The 14,919-nt window shown below is 43.3% G+C and overlaps 2 protein-coding genes across 2 annotated transcripts; both read left to right on the top strand.

The window, feature by feature from the left end:
* Window positions 1-4,375, top strand: fam8a1a (family with sequence similarity 8 member A1a). Its single transcript, XM_047019066.1, has 5 exons — window positions 1-540; window positions 906-1,026; window positions 1,262-1,385; window positions 2,318-2,457; window positions 2,699-4,375. Exons 1-5 carry the CDS (start codon window positions 150-152, stop codon window positions 2,841-2,843), a joined length of 921 nt encoding a protein of 306 aa, XP_046875022.1. The 5' UTR covers window positions 1-149; the 3' UTR covers window positions 2,844-4,375.
* Window positions 4,376-9,224: 4,849 nt separating this feature from the next.
* Window positions 9,225-12,643, top strand: LOC124467550 (interferon-induced protein 44-like). Its single transcript, XM_047019857.1, has 8 exons — window positions 9,225-9,326; window positions 10,106-10,129; window positions 10,337-10,361; window positions 10,756-10,948; window positions 11,040-11,189; window positions 11,359-11,527; window positions 11,872-11,972; window positions 12,158-12,643. Exons 2-8 carry the CDS (start codon window positions 10,117-10,119, stop codon window positions 12,338-12,340), a joined length of 834 nt encoding a protein of 277 aa, XP_046875813.1. The 5' UTR covers window positions 9,225-9,326; window positions 10,106-10,116; the 3' UTR covers window positions 12,341-12,643.
* The last annotated feature ends 2,276 nt before the right edge of the window (window positions 12,644-14,919 follow it).

The following is a 14,919-nucleotide window of genomic DNA, read 5'->3' as shown; positions in this document are numbered from 1 at the left end:
TCCGGGTCTTCCTGTTTTGACTGCTGCAATGGTACCTTTCACAGTTAGTTAGCCTTATCTTTAGTATGGAGGAAGACGAAATAAGATTAGCAGATAGGGAAAGGACGACTGAAGAGATTTGCTAGGTAAGATTTAGAATTGGGTCAGACATGGACACGGGTACTACAGCTGGGGTTCGGCCTATTTCGACAGAAAACGAAGAAAAGGAACCCCAACAACAAAACGCTTGCGTTAGCACAACTGAATACTGCGCAAAGTTGCAGGAATGGATGTGGCACTACTACTGGGGGTATTCAAACTGGCAAAGCTGGATGGCTCTGTCTGCGTTTCCATTTCCACCACCTTGCAGTATCCCATTCCCAGGCAACCAACCTGCCGGACAAACGGCTTTCGACGGCCGGAACTTGTACCCCAACTATCCCTACCCTTTCAGTTTCCCCGCACCAGGCACAGGGGTCCAGCCGGACCTTGGAACCCCGACGCCGCCTAATAATGCAAGGCCAGTGCAACAGCAGCAGGATGGGAACGCACCCCAAGCAGGTACGTTATCAAACGACAACGTTGTTTACTTATCTTAGCAAAGCTAGTTGCGACAATACTCTTGTTGAAATATACTTTTATGAGCCTCTTGTTTGAAAGGGAGCCCCTCGCTCGCTAAGATATTGTTGGTTGAAGTCACATGCACCGCTTAAGAAAAAACTGTTAATCGACTTAAACTACTTAACCTATATCCTTCGCACAATTTCCCCTCCCAAACCCTTCCAACGTCCAAAAAGTACGTTCCAATCAAACGTGTGTATAACCATTGATATAGGGCAGGGGAAGTCTATCCTTAATCTAGCTCTAGCATGCAGTTTGCCAATTGACTTTTACCTGAGTGATTACGTCTCATATCCCTCTCTCAGGTCGGGAGTACATGATACCCACTCCCCTTCACAGATTCCTGGCAGAGATGGTGGACTTCTTCATACTGTTCTGTGTGAAGGCCACCATAGTCCTGTGGATCATGCACCTCAGTGGAATGAAGTGAGTGAATGTGCTTGACAATTTCACATTGTTTTATAGATTGTTCATACAGCCTGTTCTTGTGGTTTTATGGATGGTAACTGGAAAGTCTCCAAGTGCTGTGGATTGACGCGTGTATCATGGAACCAACACTCTGGGTTTTCCTCCCAAATTCGTTATTTAGCAGGTTTCGACTCTGACAGTAATAATTAATGTTAATCAACTGGGATCTGTGCCTCTACGTTTTGCTTTGAAGGGACATCGCCAAGTTTATCACCCACTTCATCGTGGAAGAGATCGACGAGAACACGTCCATGGAAGACCTCCAGAAGATGATGGCGGTAGCCCTGGTCTACAGAATACTGGTGTGCTTTTATGAGGTGGGAATTGCTCTTCACAAGGTTATCGTCAGTGTCCTACTGTAGTGGAGACCTATAGTATGCCAACTCTGTTTTTACTTATACTTTACTCGTTTTGCACATTTAGGATCAGATTATTTACTTTCTTTCTAGCCGTTTTTTTGTGTATTTCTAAATCCCTCGGGCCCCATGGTTCTATCTCTCCATCGTTGCATCATCGTGATGACGACCATGTTTGTGCACTCATGTGCACGCTGTGTGGTGCTCCCTGGAAGAGAGCGCTTGTCTGCTGTGAATGAGAACAGCGAGAGAACAACGACGACTCTGGTTCACCGAACGAGCAGTCAGTTCAGGCTGAGGTCCTAGAGGTGGAGGGAGACAAGTGTGCCGTCAGAGAGGAGGAGCGGAGGGGAAGCCATCACGGCTGTATCAGGAGCCAGGTTTATTTTTTCTTCCTCCCCACTGGGAAACATGATGCAAGACTCTCATCATATTTACCTGGGATGAAGTCAGTCTGGTGTGAGCTCGTTGGGTGACTGCGAAAGGGGGGAGGGGGGGGGAGGGAGGGGGGTGTCTCAAATGACTTTTATAAACCTGGAAATCGGAATAATTGGATCTTCCTGGAACGTACGCTCTCTTTTCTGTGCATCCCTTGGGGGGGGGGGGGGGGGGGGGGGGGCACAATTTGAGAACTACTGACATCGATGATGTGGTCACAAAGCAGTCGGGAGTCTGACTGTGCCACAGTTGTGCCACAGTTTATGTAACTCAACACCAGGGCTGCCCAACCCTGTTCCTAGAAAGCTACTGTCCCAGGTTACACCTGGCTTACGAGAGGGTTTCTCTGCAGGAACAGGGTTGGAACGTACCCCGCAGGGTATTCTGTTGAATGTTCTGTTCAGCATTTGACACGAGTATACAATGACAATCCAAATACTATCTTGTCCCATCAGATCATCTGCGTCTGGGGAGCGGGCGGGGCCACGCCAGGGAAGTTCCTCCTGGGCTTACGAGTGGTCACCTGCGACACCTCGGTCCTGGTGCGACCCAACCGGGTTCTGGTAGTCCCCGCCTCAAACGTCACACTATCTGCGTAAGTGATGCTCTCCGTCCGTCTCTACTGTTGATTCGGAGGTGTCATTATGACGGCGTTCTAGTAGCACCAGGGCGAGAAGCAGGTGTAATGCGGTTGGTATGTCCGTGTGACTGTGTGTACTTGCGTTACAGATTTTTCACAAACGTCCGGCACTCCCAATGTTCCATAGCTTTCTACGAGATGCCGTTAGTTGAATGAGTTTGATGGTGTTTGACTGTTGTATGTGTCCATCCCACAGGTCCACGGTGCGAGCTCTCAACAAGAACTTCTCCATCGCCTTCCTCTTCCCCGTCTTCATCACCCTGCTCTTCTTCCAGCACAACAGGACTGTGTACGATATTGTGGCCGGAACAATTGTTGTCCAGCGCAGGGGAGCCAGATAATAGTGCCGAACTCTCATTTCTACAAAACCTGCCTGCAAAATAATCACCATATGGGATGTGTCCCCTCATTTGAATACCTTTTTTGTGAAGTTTTACCCATTTCACCGCAAACTACTTTATTTTTATTTATTTTTGGTCACAAAGTGCTATACAGAGCCCAAATGACACTTAGTCGAGACACATGCACATGCACCGCAACAAAGACAACGATCTAAGTAGATGTAACAGGAAGAGGAAACTTGCCCGGGTCAAGCCTATCCCGTGCGATCTGCAGCAATGAGAGTCGTTTCTCAAAGTTTGTTTGGGATTCAACCCTAGTTGTCCAGAACTGTGCTTTTGGGCTTCATCAGATAAGGGCTCGGATTGAAACCCCACTCAGGATGGAGCAGACTGGCAGGGTCGGGGAAGACGTCTGATGGTTGTTGGTTTTGAACTCTTATTCTCAGAAAACGTGTTCTGAATGTGAATATGGAGTATAGAACACAGAAGATTGTTTTAACCACAGTAACTTGCAAAGTGTTGTGTTATGGATGTTGTCAAGTTTTTAAGGCCGTCACTCAGTCATTGTTGCTGAAGAGTTAAAAAAATTGAGTTGTAACGTATAACTAGATATTGTGCAAAAGAAGCTTTATTTATGGGATGTTTTGGTTTCAAGTTTCATGATGTTGTGAAATGGTATATATTGCTATTTTCCGTTTTTGGGGTTAAGTTGATCACTGAACTCTGCAAAGACTGCAGATGTTCTATTCTATGTGCCTCTACGGGACATGATTGTCTATCGTATACCATGTTTGTTTGACTTTTACTGGTCAAGTGATCCTACGACACGTCATCCTGTCATCCGCCGATTCTGTCAGGAGAACGGCCGTACCATTTCACCTAGAGTGTAGTAATCGACACACATGATCTCTCTCTGTCCTTGTTACTCACGGTATAGGACACTACAGCATACCCTCCACTGCATGATTGTAATGAAAGAATTCTAGAATACACTCATAGTCCTTGATGTTCTGGGAAAGTCCAGAGCTCAAGGTGTTGTCTTTGTTAAGGTCTAGGGTAGAATTTCTGTATTCTCCAGTTTGGGGCCTTTCAGTATTATATATATTTTCTGAATATTCCAACATTTTGATTTGAGCTAAATACACTGAGACTAAATATACTGAGACACTGCTGTTGAGGACAATTTAGTTTGAGTTTTGGGGATTTACTCAAAGATGCACATAAAATGTTAATGACATTGAAACCTGAACTTTTGTATCTGATCTTAGAATATAGAATAGACAGTGTCTCAAATGGTCATAATGAAGACATGAGCCCCAAGCCCTCTACAGTCTTTTTAGAACAGCATGTCCAGAAGTTGTATTTTATGTGATATTTTGGGATTCGAAAGCACTTAACTCCGTGGATGTTTTGATGTCGTTGATCTAGTTGGTCTGTTTGGAGAAGGTACTACATTTGCCCACAAGGGGGCGAAGGTAGCAAGCGAACCAGGAAAGATGTATGAGGCTTTGGAATAAAGTAACTTAAAGGTTTGCAAATGTTTACTTTCCAAGTGTTCCATTTCTGTTGGCTTGTTTGGATTTCCTGAATTCTGAAACGACAACATCAACGACAACAAAAAACAGGTGAGGTTAAAGGAGTCATTGTCTTGGGCCTAACAATTAGTTCAATGACACAGAATTATAAAAATGAATGTTTTAAATTAGTATTTCAGATTGGATGGAACAGCTTCAGACTTCTGGTTCAACAGATGGTGTGTGTGTGTGTTAATCAGGCGTCACAAGAGAGTGGCTGGAAGGAGAGAGTGTGTTGCCTTGCAGGAGATGATACCATGTACGTGATTGGGATGGAACTGGCAAATGACGTATCAAGATTGGCTCATTCCTCTGTACTGTGTGTTGCCCTGGTGCACCATGGGAACTGGCAGTCTCTCTATGGATATGACGATGAGAGTGTTGCCAGTGCTCTTAACCCTTGTGCTGCCTTCGGGTCACAATGACCCGAGGTTCACAACGACCCATTGTTGTGCTGCGACAACTTTACCCAATACAAAAACAAAAAGCATTTTCTTAACCTTTGCGCTGTGGGGGGTGTGAGACAGCCTGACGGTTAAAAGAAAACGCTTCACTTTATTTTTGTATGAGGTAAAGTTGTCGCAACACGTGGGGGGGTCACAATGACTGAAGGGTCACAATGACCCGAAGATAACACACGGGTTAAGTTACAGCCTGGTCTGACTAATAAAGAGTCATGCTACATTGTCTGTCTTTGCTGTCTTGTCGCTGTGTCTGCCTGCCTGGCTTCCTTCCTTTTCTGCATTTTCCCACGTGTGACTAACACTCACTCTGACACGAACACACACCATGTAGGTGTGTGTTTAAGGGCTGTAATTCTGCTGAACTGGAAAAAACCTTTTATGTTATTTTAAGACACTTGCAGAGTACCAGCAGGTTTGGTGCGGTGGCAAGCAGCAAACAAAACCTCACACAGGACAGAGTGTGAATGAACAGTTTAATTAGTGGTAGTAAGTGGCAGAGGGAGAACAGGAGAGTGGTATCAGTAATCCGTACTCAGGAGACCGGGATCGACTGGGAGGGGTGCGTTTCCCAGCCCTGTGTGAAGGTTGCAGAAGAGAAAAGAGCGGGAAAAGATTACCAATGTCAGAATTTTCATATTCAATGAATCATATTATTTATTATCATACTGTATTACACCGCATGAAAAAGGCAAGAGTGATGCATTATTTAATAAAGTATTTGTTATTATTGTGTGTGCAAATTTCTTTCCTTTCAATTGGGATAGGTCATCCTATTTCTATCAGTTTACTGGCTACAAGGTGATGTTTTTAAGATGGTTTGGCGAACAACTTTACGTGTGTGTGTCTATGGGAAGACACAGGCAGGAAGAAACCAACTGTGAGCTGTTTCTATGGTAATCTTAGGATGCTTCTTGACAATTTAAAGTAGCTTCTTGTACTCGTATAAGTTCACATTGAACAGATGCTTGCATATCTATACAACATCACATTGTATAGATCATCAAGAGCTAGAGGTGTACCGTGGTTGGTGACAAGGAACAGTCTGTGGTTTACACGACAGTACGACCATAGCTTCCTCTCTCCACAGATACGGCAGTGCTGTCCTCAACCTGCTCTGACTCAATGTAAGCACACACAAGGTGAGGCCTTGAATCAGTGACGTCTCAATGTGTGTTCACTTCCACTGGAGGCAGGGAAATGGAGCCAGGTGAGTTGTGTTTAGACATGCAGAACTTTCAATTTGCGCTGATCCCCACAATTCGACCTTAAAACAAACACAAACTTTCTGCAAATCCGCAGGGGAACACTTTTGAAACAGGAAACAACAGCACCATTCGATCCTTGGTCGAAGCACGTTTTGTCACCTCATTCCTACTCATGCATTATACATTCATTTTGAACAATGTCCAAAGCCAAAAGGACTATTCGTGGAACTCTCTCAGTGACACTTTTCCGACAGACACATCCTGTTCTTTCTGCAACCTTCTCTCCGCTGTAACACACCCTTAATATAGCTTCCATTAATCCTTATGCATTAGTAATAATTGCCAGTCTCTTACCATCCTTCTCACTCTAAGCACAGAAATGAAGCCAATGCCCCACAAATCACAGGCTGACATTCAAAGAATGTATGTCTCTCTGACTCTCTCTCTCTCTCTCTCTCTTTTCCTCGTGCGCACTCTCCCTCTCACACTGGTAGGCGCATGCTAAATCTCCCTTTTGTCCTTTTTTCCTCATTCATCCCATTCACTCACTACTGTATCTCTCCTCCCCCCCCCCCCCCCCCCTCTCTCTCTCTCTGTCTCTCTCTCTCTGTCTCTCTCTCTCTCTGTCTGTCTGTCCCACTGTCTCTGTCTGTCTCTGTCTGTCTCTCTCTCTCTTTCTCCTTTCAGACTGCTACCAACCAGTGACAATACCACTCAAACCATCTCTCTGTCCTTCAACTCTTTCACCCCTCCTCCAGATGCTATGCAGTTTTGCTTTGTCCGACTTTTCTTAATTATTTTCTCCTCTATTCTCTTCTTCTGAATAAGCTTTTCCGGGGATTTTCATACAGCTGGAACGTCTGATCCAGGACAAGGACACCGGGAGGGTGACAAGGACAATATCAACTCACTCTTAAATTGCAACATTTGAATTACTTTACAGTAACAGTTTATGTTAGATACTCTTGTAACATGGACTTATGCAAGAAGACAAGTCATTCGTTTGAACAACTTGATAAACAACAGAAATACACAAGTTTATTTCATGTTTCAACCCTTAGGGCACTTAGCCAAGTTACTGTAACTTCTGTGAAATATGTATTATGCACCTATTGAATGGGTAGGCGCTAAGTAAACAAACCACGGCCAATTGGAATAGATTCAGCAGCTTTGCTGCAGTGAAGTGACGCTCAGTAGCAATTCACTTTGTGTTGGGGAGAGAAAGTTGTTGTCCTCCACAGAACTGAAAGAGGCTTAGCGATTATTACGCCCAGAGTGGATATAATGCCATTCTCGCAGAGAGAGGGAGAGAGAGAGAGAGAGAGAGAGAGAGAGAGAGAGAGAGAGAGAGAGAGAGAGAGAGAGAGAGAGAGAGAGAGAAGGAGAGAGAGAGAGAGAGACAAGCCAGAGAGAAGAGAGCTGGGGAGAGAAATGAAGGAGACAAAAAAACATTGGGGAGAGGGGGGACAGAGAGGAAGAGAAAACTGGTGAGGATACAGAACCCAGAGAGAAGGAGACAGAGAAAAAAATATATATAGAGAGAGAGAGACTAAGTGAGTTACAGAGAAATGGAGAGTGAGAGAGAGAGAAAAAGAAAGATAGATAGAGAGAGAGGGAGATTGCACTTAAAAATTCTTTGTGATCTCGTCCCAGCGGGACTTGGGGCTATGAAACACCCTGCAGAACTTGATTAAAATTCATTGAGTCTCATCAAAAGCCCTGTGTTATTATACAAGAGCACTGAGAAGAGCAATCTCTCTACTAGTGCTGAACACACACACACACACATTCACATGCGCACACACCCACACACACCCACACACCGTTCTTCAATTGCAGTCTTGTCAACCTCATCCATGTTGGAAAAGACACGGTGAGTCAGGGAAACATTCCGGGTTCCCCAGCGTAGGTTTGTAAGACATAGACAACACGCTCTGATTTGATTTCATTCACCACCACTCTGCAGCTCTCCAGAATGTTCAACTTATCACCCCCCCTTGAGAGTCTTTCTGACCAATGAACACAAAAAAACCCCCATCCCAAGTAGTAGTAACAGAATGCGCTGCCTCTGCATGGGCTGTCACACGCTGACTCATAATACTATCAGTGACACAAGCTGAGAGGGAGAGAATGAGAGAGAAAGAGAGGAGCGACCCCACACACACCTACACACACACACACACACAGAATGACATTGTGACTCTGCACGTGTGTGACAGTGGCTTTGTAAGCATGTGTCTGTGCGTGTCGTCTGTCTGTAGTCTTGGATGCTCTGCATTTGCATTCTACAAACGCTAGCACACCCACGTGCGCTCACACAAAGCCTCGCATGCTGTTTCAAACCCCTGCTGAACCAATTAGGAGGTGTCTCTTTGCAACAAAAACAAGCCCCGAACATAGGTGGGAATGTGAGGAAGACATTGACCTACTTAAAAAAACAACAACTCCTCAATCTACCCGCTGTAGTTCTTAGGAGCGAAAACATCCTCAACATGAACCACAGGGTTCTCTTTAGAACACTTTGTTGTTTTGCCGGGGAACCCCGCGGTTTGCAACCAACCCAAGGTGTTGTGAAAGCACCTGTTGTTTGTGGAAAGTCTCTGCCAGGCCCAGGACACCACAGAGCACCTTCTGGAGGGATGAGGCAGAGGAGGCGGTGGTTAGGGGAGGGGGATGAAGACGGAAACTGGATTATAGAGGGATGCATGGGAGAGAAGACCGGAATGTTCCATAAGGGAAAGAAAAATAACAGTTTTGGCAGAGTTATGCTAGTTGGCCCAATTGCATGACACCAAACATGGGACAAGGTTGAGGCTTGAAAGGGTATTTATGGGGAATGGAAGGACAGGGAATGACAGGCAGGCAGGGCAGGCTGAGCTGGTGTTGGCCAACTCTTCCTTACTGTAGAAAAGCACATTGCACAAGTGATGTCCTACACTAAAACAAACAAAACCCTTCCATCAGAACATGAGCTAGTGTACATGTAGGTACTTCATGTAAGACTAATGGCATATATTAAATTATTAACAGTTTAACAGTTTTTTGATGACAAACTGTTGAGTGGATTTTTCAATATACATAATTGTAGCAAATGTGATGATTCACTCTATATCCCATTTACTTGAAAGTAAAGTGAAAGTATAAGTATCATGAAAGTGAAACTGACAAACGCATAAATTGTTTGACAGAATTTAGTACACAACCATAACCTTCATTCTGGGGTGGAGGCGCACATATAAGGTAATTATCATATTTTCCTCTTTGAAAGCACTTCTAACTTTGGCTTGCAAACTATTGTATATTCTGGTTTGATGATATAAACATTCATACTTTACAAACCAACAGAACACCATATTTAGACGTGTAACGATATTTGCGAGACGCGTTCGTAGAAACGTTCGTTCTTACTTCAAAATCTGACTTATATCAGTGGAACCATTTATCACAGTGGCTAACAGTTTTGAAAACAAACCGTTGAGTGGATTTTTCAATATACATAATTCTAGCGTAAATGTGATGATTTGCTCTGTATCCCATTGACTGTAAATGAAAGTGAAAGGAACAATATCATGAAGGTGAAAGTTACAAACGCAGTTGATTCCTAGCAGAATTACAACCATAACCGTCTTGGTTTAGAGGCAGACAGACACGGTGACTCACTTATTTTCTCTTTAAAAAGCACTTCTAACTTTGGATATGTCTTTGATTCTGGTCGTCATTTTGCACGACCAGAATCGAACTAGCAAGCTCCTTATTTATAGCCCAATCCCCTAACCACTCAGTCATCTGACCCAAGACTCACCTTGAAAAAACGGAAAAAAAGAAACTTAAATGTTTGTGGATTATTGAAAGTGGAGAATTACATTTGTGTGCTGTTAATGATTGTAATTTGAACTTTATGTAGGCCTACACTAACGGTACATGGTATATAAGTGCCATTGTAAATTATATTGTACTGTTGAAAGAGATCATAAGTGATCATAAAATAATAGATTCACCTTTTCAATTTTTTTTCACAGAGAAGAATAAAATGGGTAATTCAGGTAAGATGTGTCTAAATCTTTAGAGTTCAGTTGCTACTGAATACAGTTGCACTTGGTTTTTATTGGTGCATAAGGGTTAGACTGTACAACTATGACAGGATCAGTCTTTATATTTTATACCCAGAAACTCATTTTCTGTTTTTACAGTAAAAGGGTTGTTGACAATGTGGTTTTGCAGGACTAACATACTATTTTTATGTCACACAGTGTGGAGACAAGGTCCAGACTGGAAGTGAGTAAATTGGGAAGAGATTGATGAATTGTTAGGATTTGTTGTTAAACCTTTACTGAAAGACAACACAGGTAGTCCATTTAGACTATATCCTATTAAACAACCTGTCTGACAACAACATCTCCTCCTGAAATATAAAAGACCAGCTATCCCACCAAAATGGCAAAATGTGTCTCACAGTCCCAGAAATGTCACTTTTATCTGTGTGACTCAAGGGTGTTCACAGGAGTTTGTGTCTGAGTTATTCCACAATCAACCACAATATGATTGACACTTTATTGTCATGTTAGATAATAATAATGTTGTTGTAGCTACTGTAGCTTATACTGCACAATGTAAATGTTGTTATTTTAATGTTCACATGATGTTGACAATGTTACTGTCCTCTCTACAGAGAAAGAGATGCGATGAAAACAAAACTTACAAAAATTGAGCCAATAGGTGTGGACAACTTTAACATTATGCTACATGGACCAATCGCTGCAGGGAAGTCCAGCTTTGTCGACTCAGTCAAAAGTGTCTTTGTTGATCATGTTGCTGTCAATGTGTTGGCCCAGGCTCACACTGACCACAGCTGCACTCAAACAGTAAGAAATGATTCACAATCATTGAAGACATTATTATAAGCATGAACATTGTTATAGTTTCAACACCAAAACTAATAATAATTGTTTGCAGTACTCGGGACACCGGATTGAATATAAAGGCTCAGCTTTGCCTTTTGTGATCTATGATGTCATGGGCATGGAAGATTCCATGGCTTCAAAAGGGATGCACAGTGATGACATCCTTAATGCTCTCAAGGGACACATCCGTGAGGGTTATGAGGTAACAGTTCATGTATTTCTCCCGGCAACACCACTAAAATACCCCATTTAATATTACAATATGGAATATGGTCAACAGTAATCCACTTTTTATGGTTAGCGTCAAATAAAAACAAAAAATAGTTTATCAACAGAAAATGCTCAGTCCGGTATGTGCTGTCCTTTTCCAGTTTGACCCTAAGGAACCCCTGGACGCAACAAGTGAATGGTATAATGCTCACCCATCTAAGAATGAAAAGATTCACTGTCTGGTGTGCGTTGTGTCTGCAAACAACATAACTCTCCAAAAGACTGTAGCACAAAAGATGAGAGACATCAGACAGCAAGCTAACAAACTTGGTAAGAATATCCTCCTTCAGTGTTACCATAAACAAGTTTACATTGGCAGAGTTAAATTCAGGTGGTCGGGGTTAAAATAAATGTTACCATACTGTCCATTAGGGGTGGGGGGAAAAGTTGATTCACATATGAAACGCGATTCAGTCTTCTAGCGATTCACATCCATTCACAAATGTAAAAAATTTTTTTTTACATTTGTATTATTTTTTATTAAAAATCTAAGAAATACTGAATCGATTTTTAATCAAATCCTGACCCAAAGAATCATTTTAATTGAATCGCGAGGTACCAAAAGATTCCCACCTCTACTGTCTATCTCTTTCATCTTGTGTATTTCATATCAGGCATTCCTCAAATTGTGATCCTGACAATGCCAGATCTGGCTTGTCCAAAAGTGGCAAGCGACCTGAAAAACATCTTCTCAAGCACAGAAATTAAAACCAAGGTAAAAGGTAGCTTTGAATTAGGCTGGACATTACACATACAAATCCATATAGTGTGGAAACCGAAGCCCATATGTACATACATCCATTTTTGTAATCAAATATTGTATTTCATTTGTTGCATATTAATTCTTCTATCAAATAATGATTCAAACATGCAGCTGATGGTTGTCATTTGCCATCTCAGGTGGATTATTGCAGCAATGAACTGGGTGCCCCATTGAACTGCATCTTTCCAGTGAAGAACTACCATTCAGAGACAAAACTGAACGATGCAATTGATGTACTTGTGTTAGATGCGTTGATACATATTGTGCAGGCAGCTAAAGACTATCTCTGGTCCCTCCAACATTCAGGTAAGGCAGATTGAGAGGCTTTAAGCCTACACACCTTCAAAAGATAATGCCGGTCAGTCTACATCAATGTACAACTTGTCATTGATTGAAGTAGTTATTAAGTGAACAAAGCATTAACCAGTTGCACTGTTGGGTAGTTGCTCATACAATACAATACATTACAAAATGCAAGTGACCCTTGGAAGTATATGCTTTCATACAAGCTGCTCCACCTGTGCACTGTCCGTCCAGCATTAATCATTTGAATGTCCATACTTTTCAGTTTTCCTCAAAACTTTACCTACCAAATAAAATGTAGCTTTATACTAACTATGAAACGGTGTACTGTTATTTTTGTACACAATCACAGATGGTCTTCTGGGTTGATGCACTTTATGGCTGGGTTCAATGAAGTTCTGTGGCAGTGCTTGTTGTTCTCTATTAATTATGCAAGCACATTTTTTATTTGCGTTTATTATACAAAGATGGCGGCCTAGGGAATGATGGTGAGCTGGAGGGAAGAAGAAGAGGTCGAAGAGGGGCAGAAAGCTGGACCAGAGTAGCGGTGGCCTGGTCAGAATGAAGACACTGTGGGTTGTCCAGGTCCTAGTGCAGGCTGCTGATCATGAGCTGAAGGTGGTTTCCCAGCTGCCGACGCAACTCAGCTGGTTCTTGGAGCTGTAGCTCCGGAAAGGGAGGGTGAACACGCCATCCAGGAGAGCAATGAGCATTTCCTGAGGGAGAAGAACACGAGGGGGCGGGGGGTGAGACTCTTCTATCGTGTCGTGGAAATGAACAAATACGGAGGATGATGAGATGCAAGGGGAGTTAAAGTAACAGAAGCAGGACAGAGGTATAGAGAAAGAGAGACTGGAACCGAAAAACCACGAGAAAAAGAGAGAGAGAGACCTGGTCCTGGGTCTCCTCGGTGCCACTGGGAAGGACAGCATGGAGCAGCCCACACAGCTGTGAAATGAAGCCTCCAGCCACCTGAAAGAGAGAGAAGGGAGAGTCCGAGTCAAACCTGACGGGTCTGGAAAAAAGTGGGTTTAGGGCAGCAGTGTGTGTGGGTTTGTGTGTGTGAGCTCGGGAACTCACTGTGATGGTTGGCTGCCTCCTATCCACCTCCAGCATGCCCAGGATGACCAACTCGTACATGATGTCTATGAAGTTAAAGTACCGAATCTGCAAGAGTTGAATATGGTAAATGCCATGAGAATATGATGTTTCAGATAACCGTCTTGGACATGAATTGGCATATCAATGGGGAGCAGAAATGATCAAATGATTTATTAGAGTGTCTGGGTTGTAGTCAGAGACATTTGTATCTTTCTACCACAGGACACTTTCACAATGTGCAACAGAGTGTCTCTCTTGTCCTGTTGAGACTCACCCCATTGGCCTCCAGCTCCTGTGCGATGCTGGCCTGGTTTGCCCCGTCGAGGCAGATCGCTAACAGACAGCTGTACTCCGCCTCGTCCTGCGACACGATAAACAACGCACGGCGTCAACACACTGGCCTCAGGAGCATCAAGAACGTTTGTTTACTAAAAACGACAGGTTTGAGGTGCGTTTTCATCTCTGATGAAATCTCTGATTTTGTTGTGCCCGGCTAGCGGAATGAAGTGGATGGATGCAATCCTGCAATCACCTGTTAGCCGCTTTGGCTTGCATGGCCAGCAGGCTGCGCCCCACTGTGCACAGAACATCCCTGTGGCTGGGTTTGGCCAGGATCATCTACAGAGGTAGACATCACATCAAACAACACAAAGCAACACTTCATCAGAGGAGGAAATGTGTACACATTTGAGGGGTATGTTGGTTTACATCCAAGTTTGCCATGTTTCCTCTTCCTTGGGCATTTTGATATCAAGTACGCCTTATACCGTATTTACACTGGTATTTAAAGTATAAAATAATGCATGTAGCTACTGGGGTAAGCTTTCATAAACAATGGATACATGTAGCAAGTTGGACTGGATCCAACTGCTATTAATTCTTTCAATTATTTAAACTACATTGGCGTGCCAGGTGGCTTTGGTTTATATCTTTGGAAACAGCTCATTGGGATCATTAAATCAGACAAGAGTAAACGAACATAGAAAAGGAAGGAAATGGAATCCAAATAGTACTATTCCCTTACTGTGCACAGATCCCTTACAGGTACGGTACCTACAGTGGATCCTTGTCGGAGAGCAGCCAGCCTGACAGGCAGGTGATCGAGGCCTCTGCTTGTAAAGTGGGAACTGCAGAGAACACACAGTCATGGGAACAAGCTACATTGCTAACGTGGCTCAGTGAGTGAAAATGCAAACTTTGAGCAGAGCCTTCTTTAGACACAATCTGTTACGTAATTACCTCAGTGCATAATGATAACGATTACTTTAGCGGATTTTAACCTGCAACCTTTTAATCTGCAGTTATATGCTCTCCCGCTGAACTTTATTCCCCCCTCTGCCCTCCTACAAATGTAGTCTAGATGAATAAGGTTCCTCATTTACTTACTTTAAATGAGGAACCTGAATTTCCTCAGCACTTAAATCAGATGGTTCATCAGAGGATCTTGACTCAGAGCCATCATGGGACCCTGATTTAGAGAAGGTCTGGTTTGAGT

The sequence above is a fragment of the Hypomesus transpacificus genome, chromosome 4, assembly GCF_021917145.1.
Source record: "Hypomesus transpacificus isolate Combined female chromosome 4, fHypTra1, whole genome shotgun sequence".
Lineage (NCBI taxonomy): Eukaryota > Metazoa > Chordata > Actinopteri > Osmeriformes > Osmeridae > Hypomesus > Hypomesus transpacificus.
Note: the sequence above shows the minus strand (reverse complement) of the source record. Positions and strands in the feature narration are given on the sequence as shown.

Coding starts and splice junctions, on each gene's coding strand:
- fam8a1a (XM_047019066.1), top strand. CDS start 150: ATGGACACGGGTACTACAGCTGGGGTTCGGCCTATTTCGACAGAAAAC. Junction 541..905: donor TGGGAACGCACCCCAAGCAG/GTACGTTATCAA, acceptor TCCCTCTCTCAG/GTCGGGAGTACATGATACCC. Junction 2,458..2,698: donor TCAAACGTCACACTATCTGC/GTAAGTGATGCT, acceptor TCCATCCCACAG/GTCCACGGTGCGAGCTCTCA.
- LOC124467550 (XM_047019857.1), top strand. Junction 10,949..11,039: donor ACCACAGCTGCACTCAAACA/GTAAGAAATGAT, acceptor AATTGTTTGCAG/TACTCGGGACACCGGATTGA. Junction 11,190..11,358: donor ACATCCGTGAGGGTTATGAG/GTAACAGTTCAT, acceptor GTCCTTTTCCAG/TTTGACCCTAAGGAACCCCT.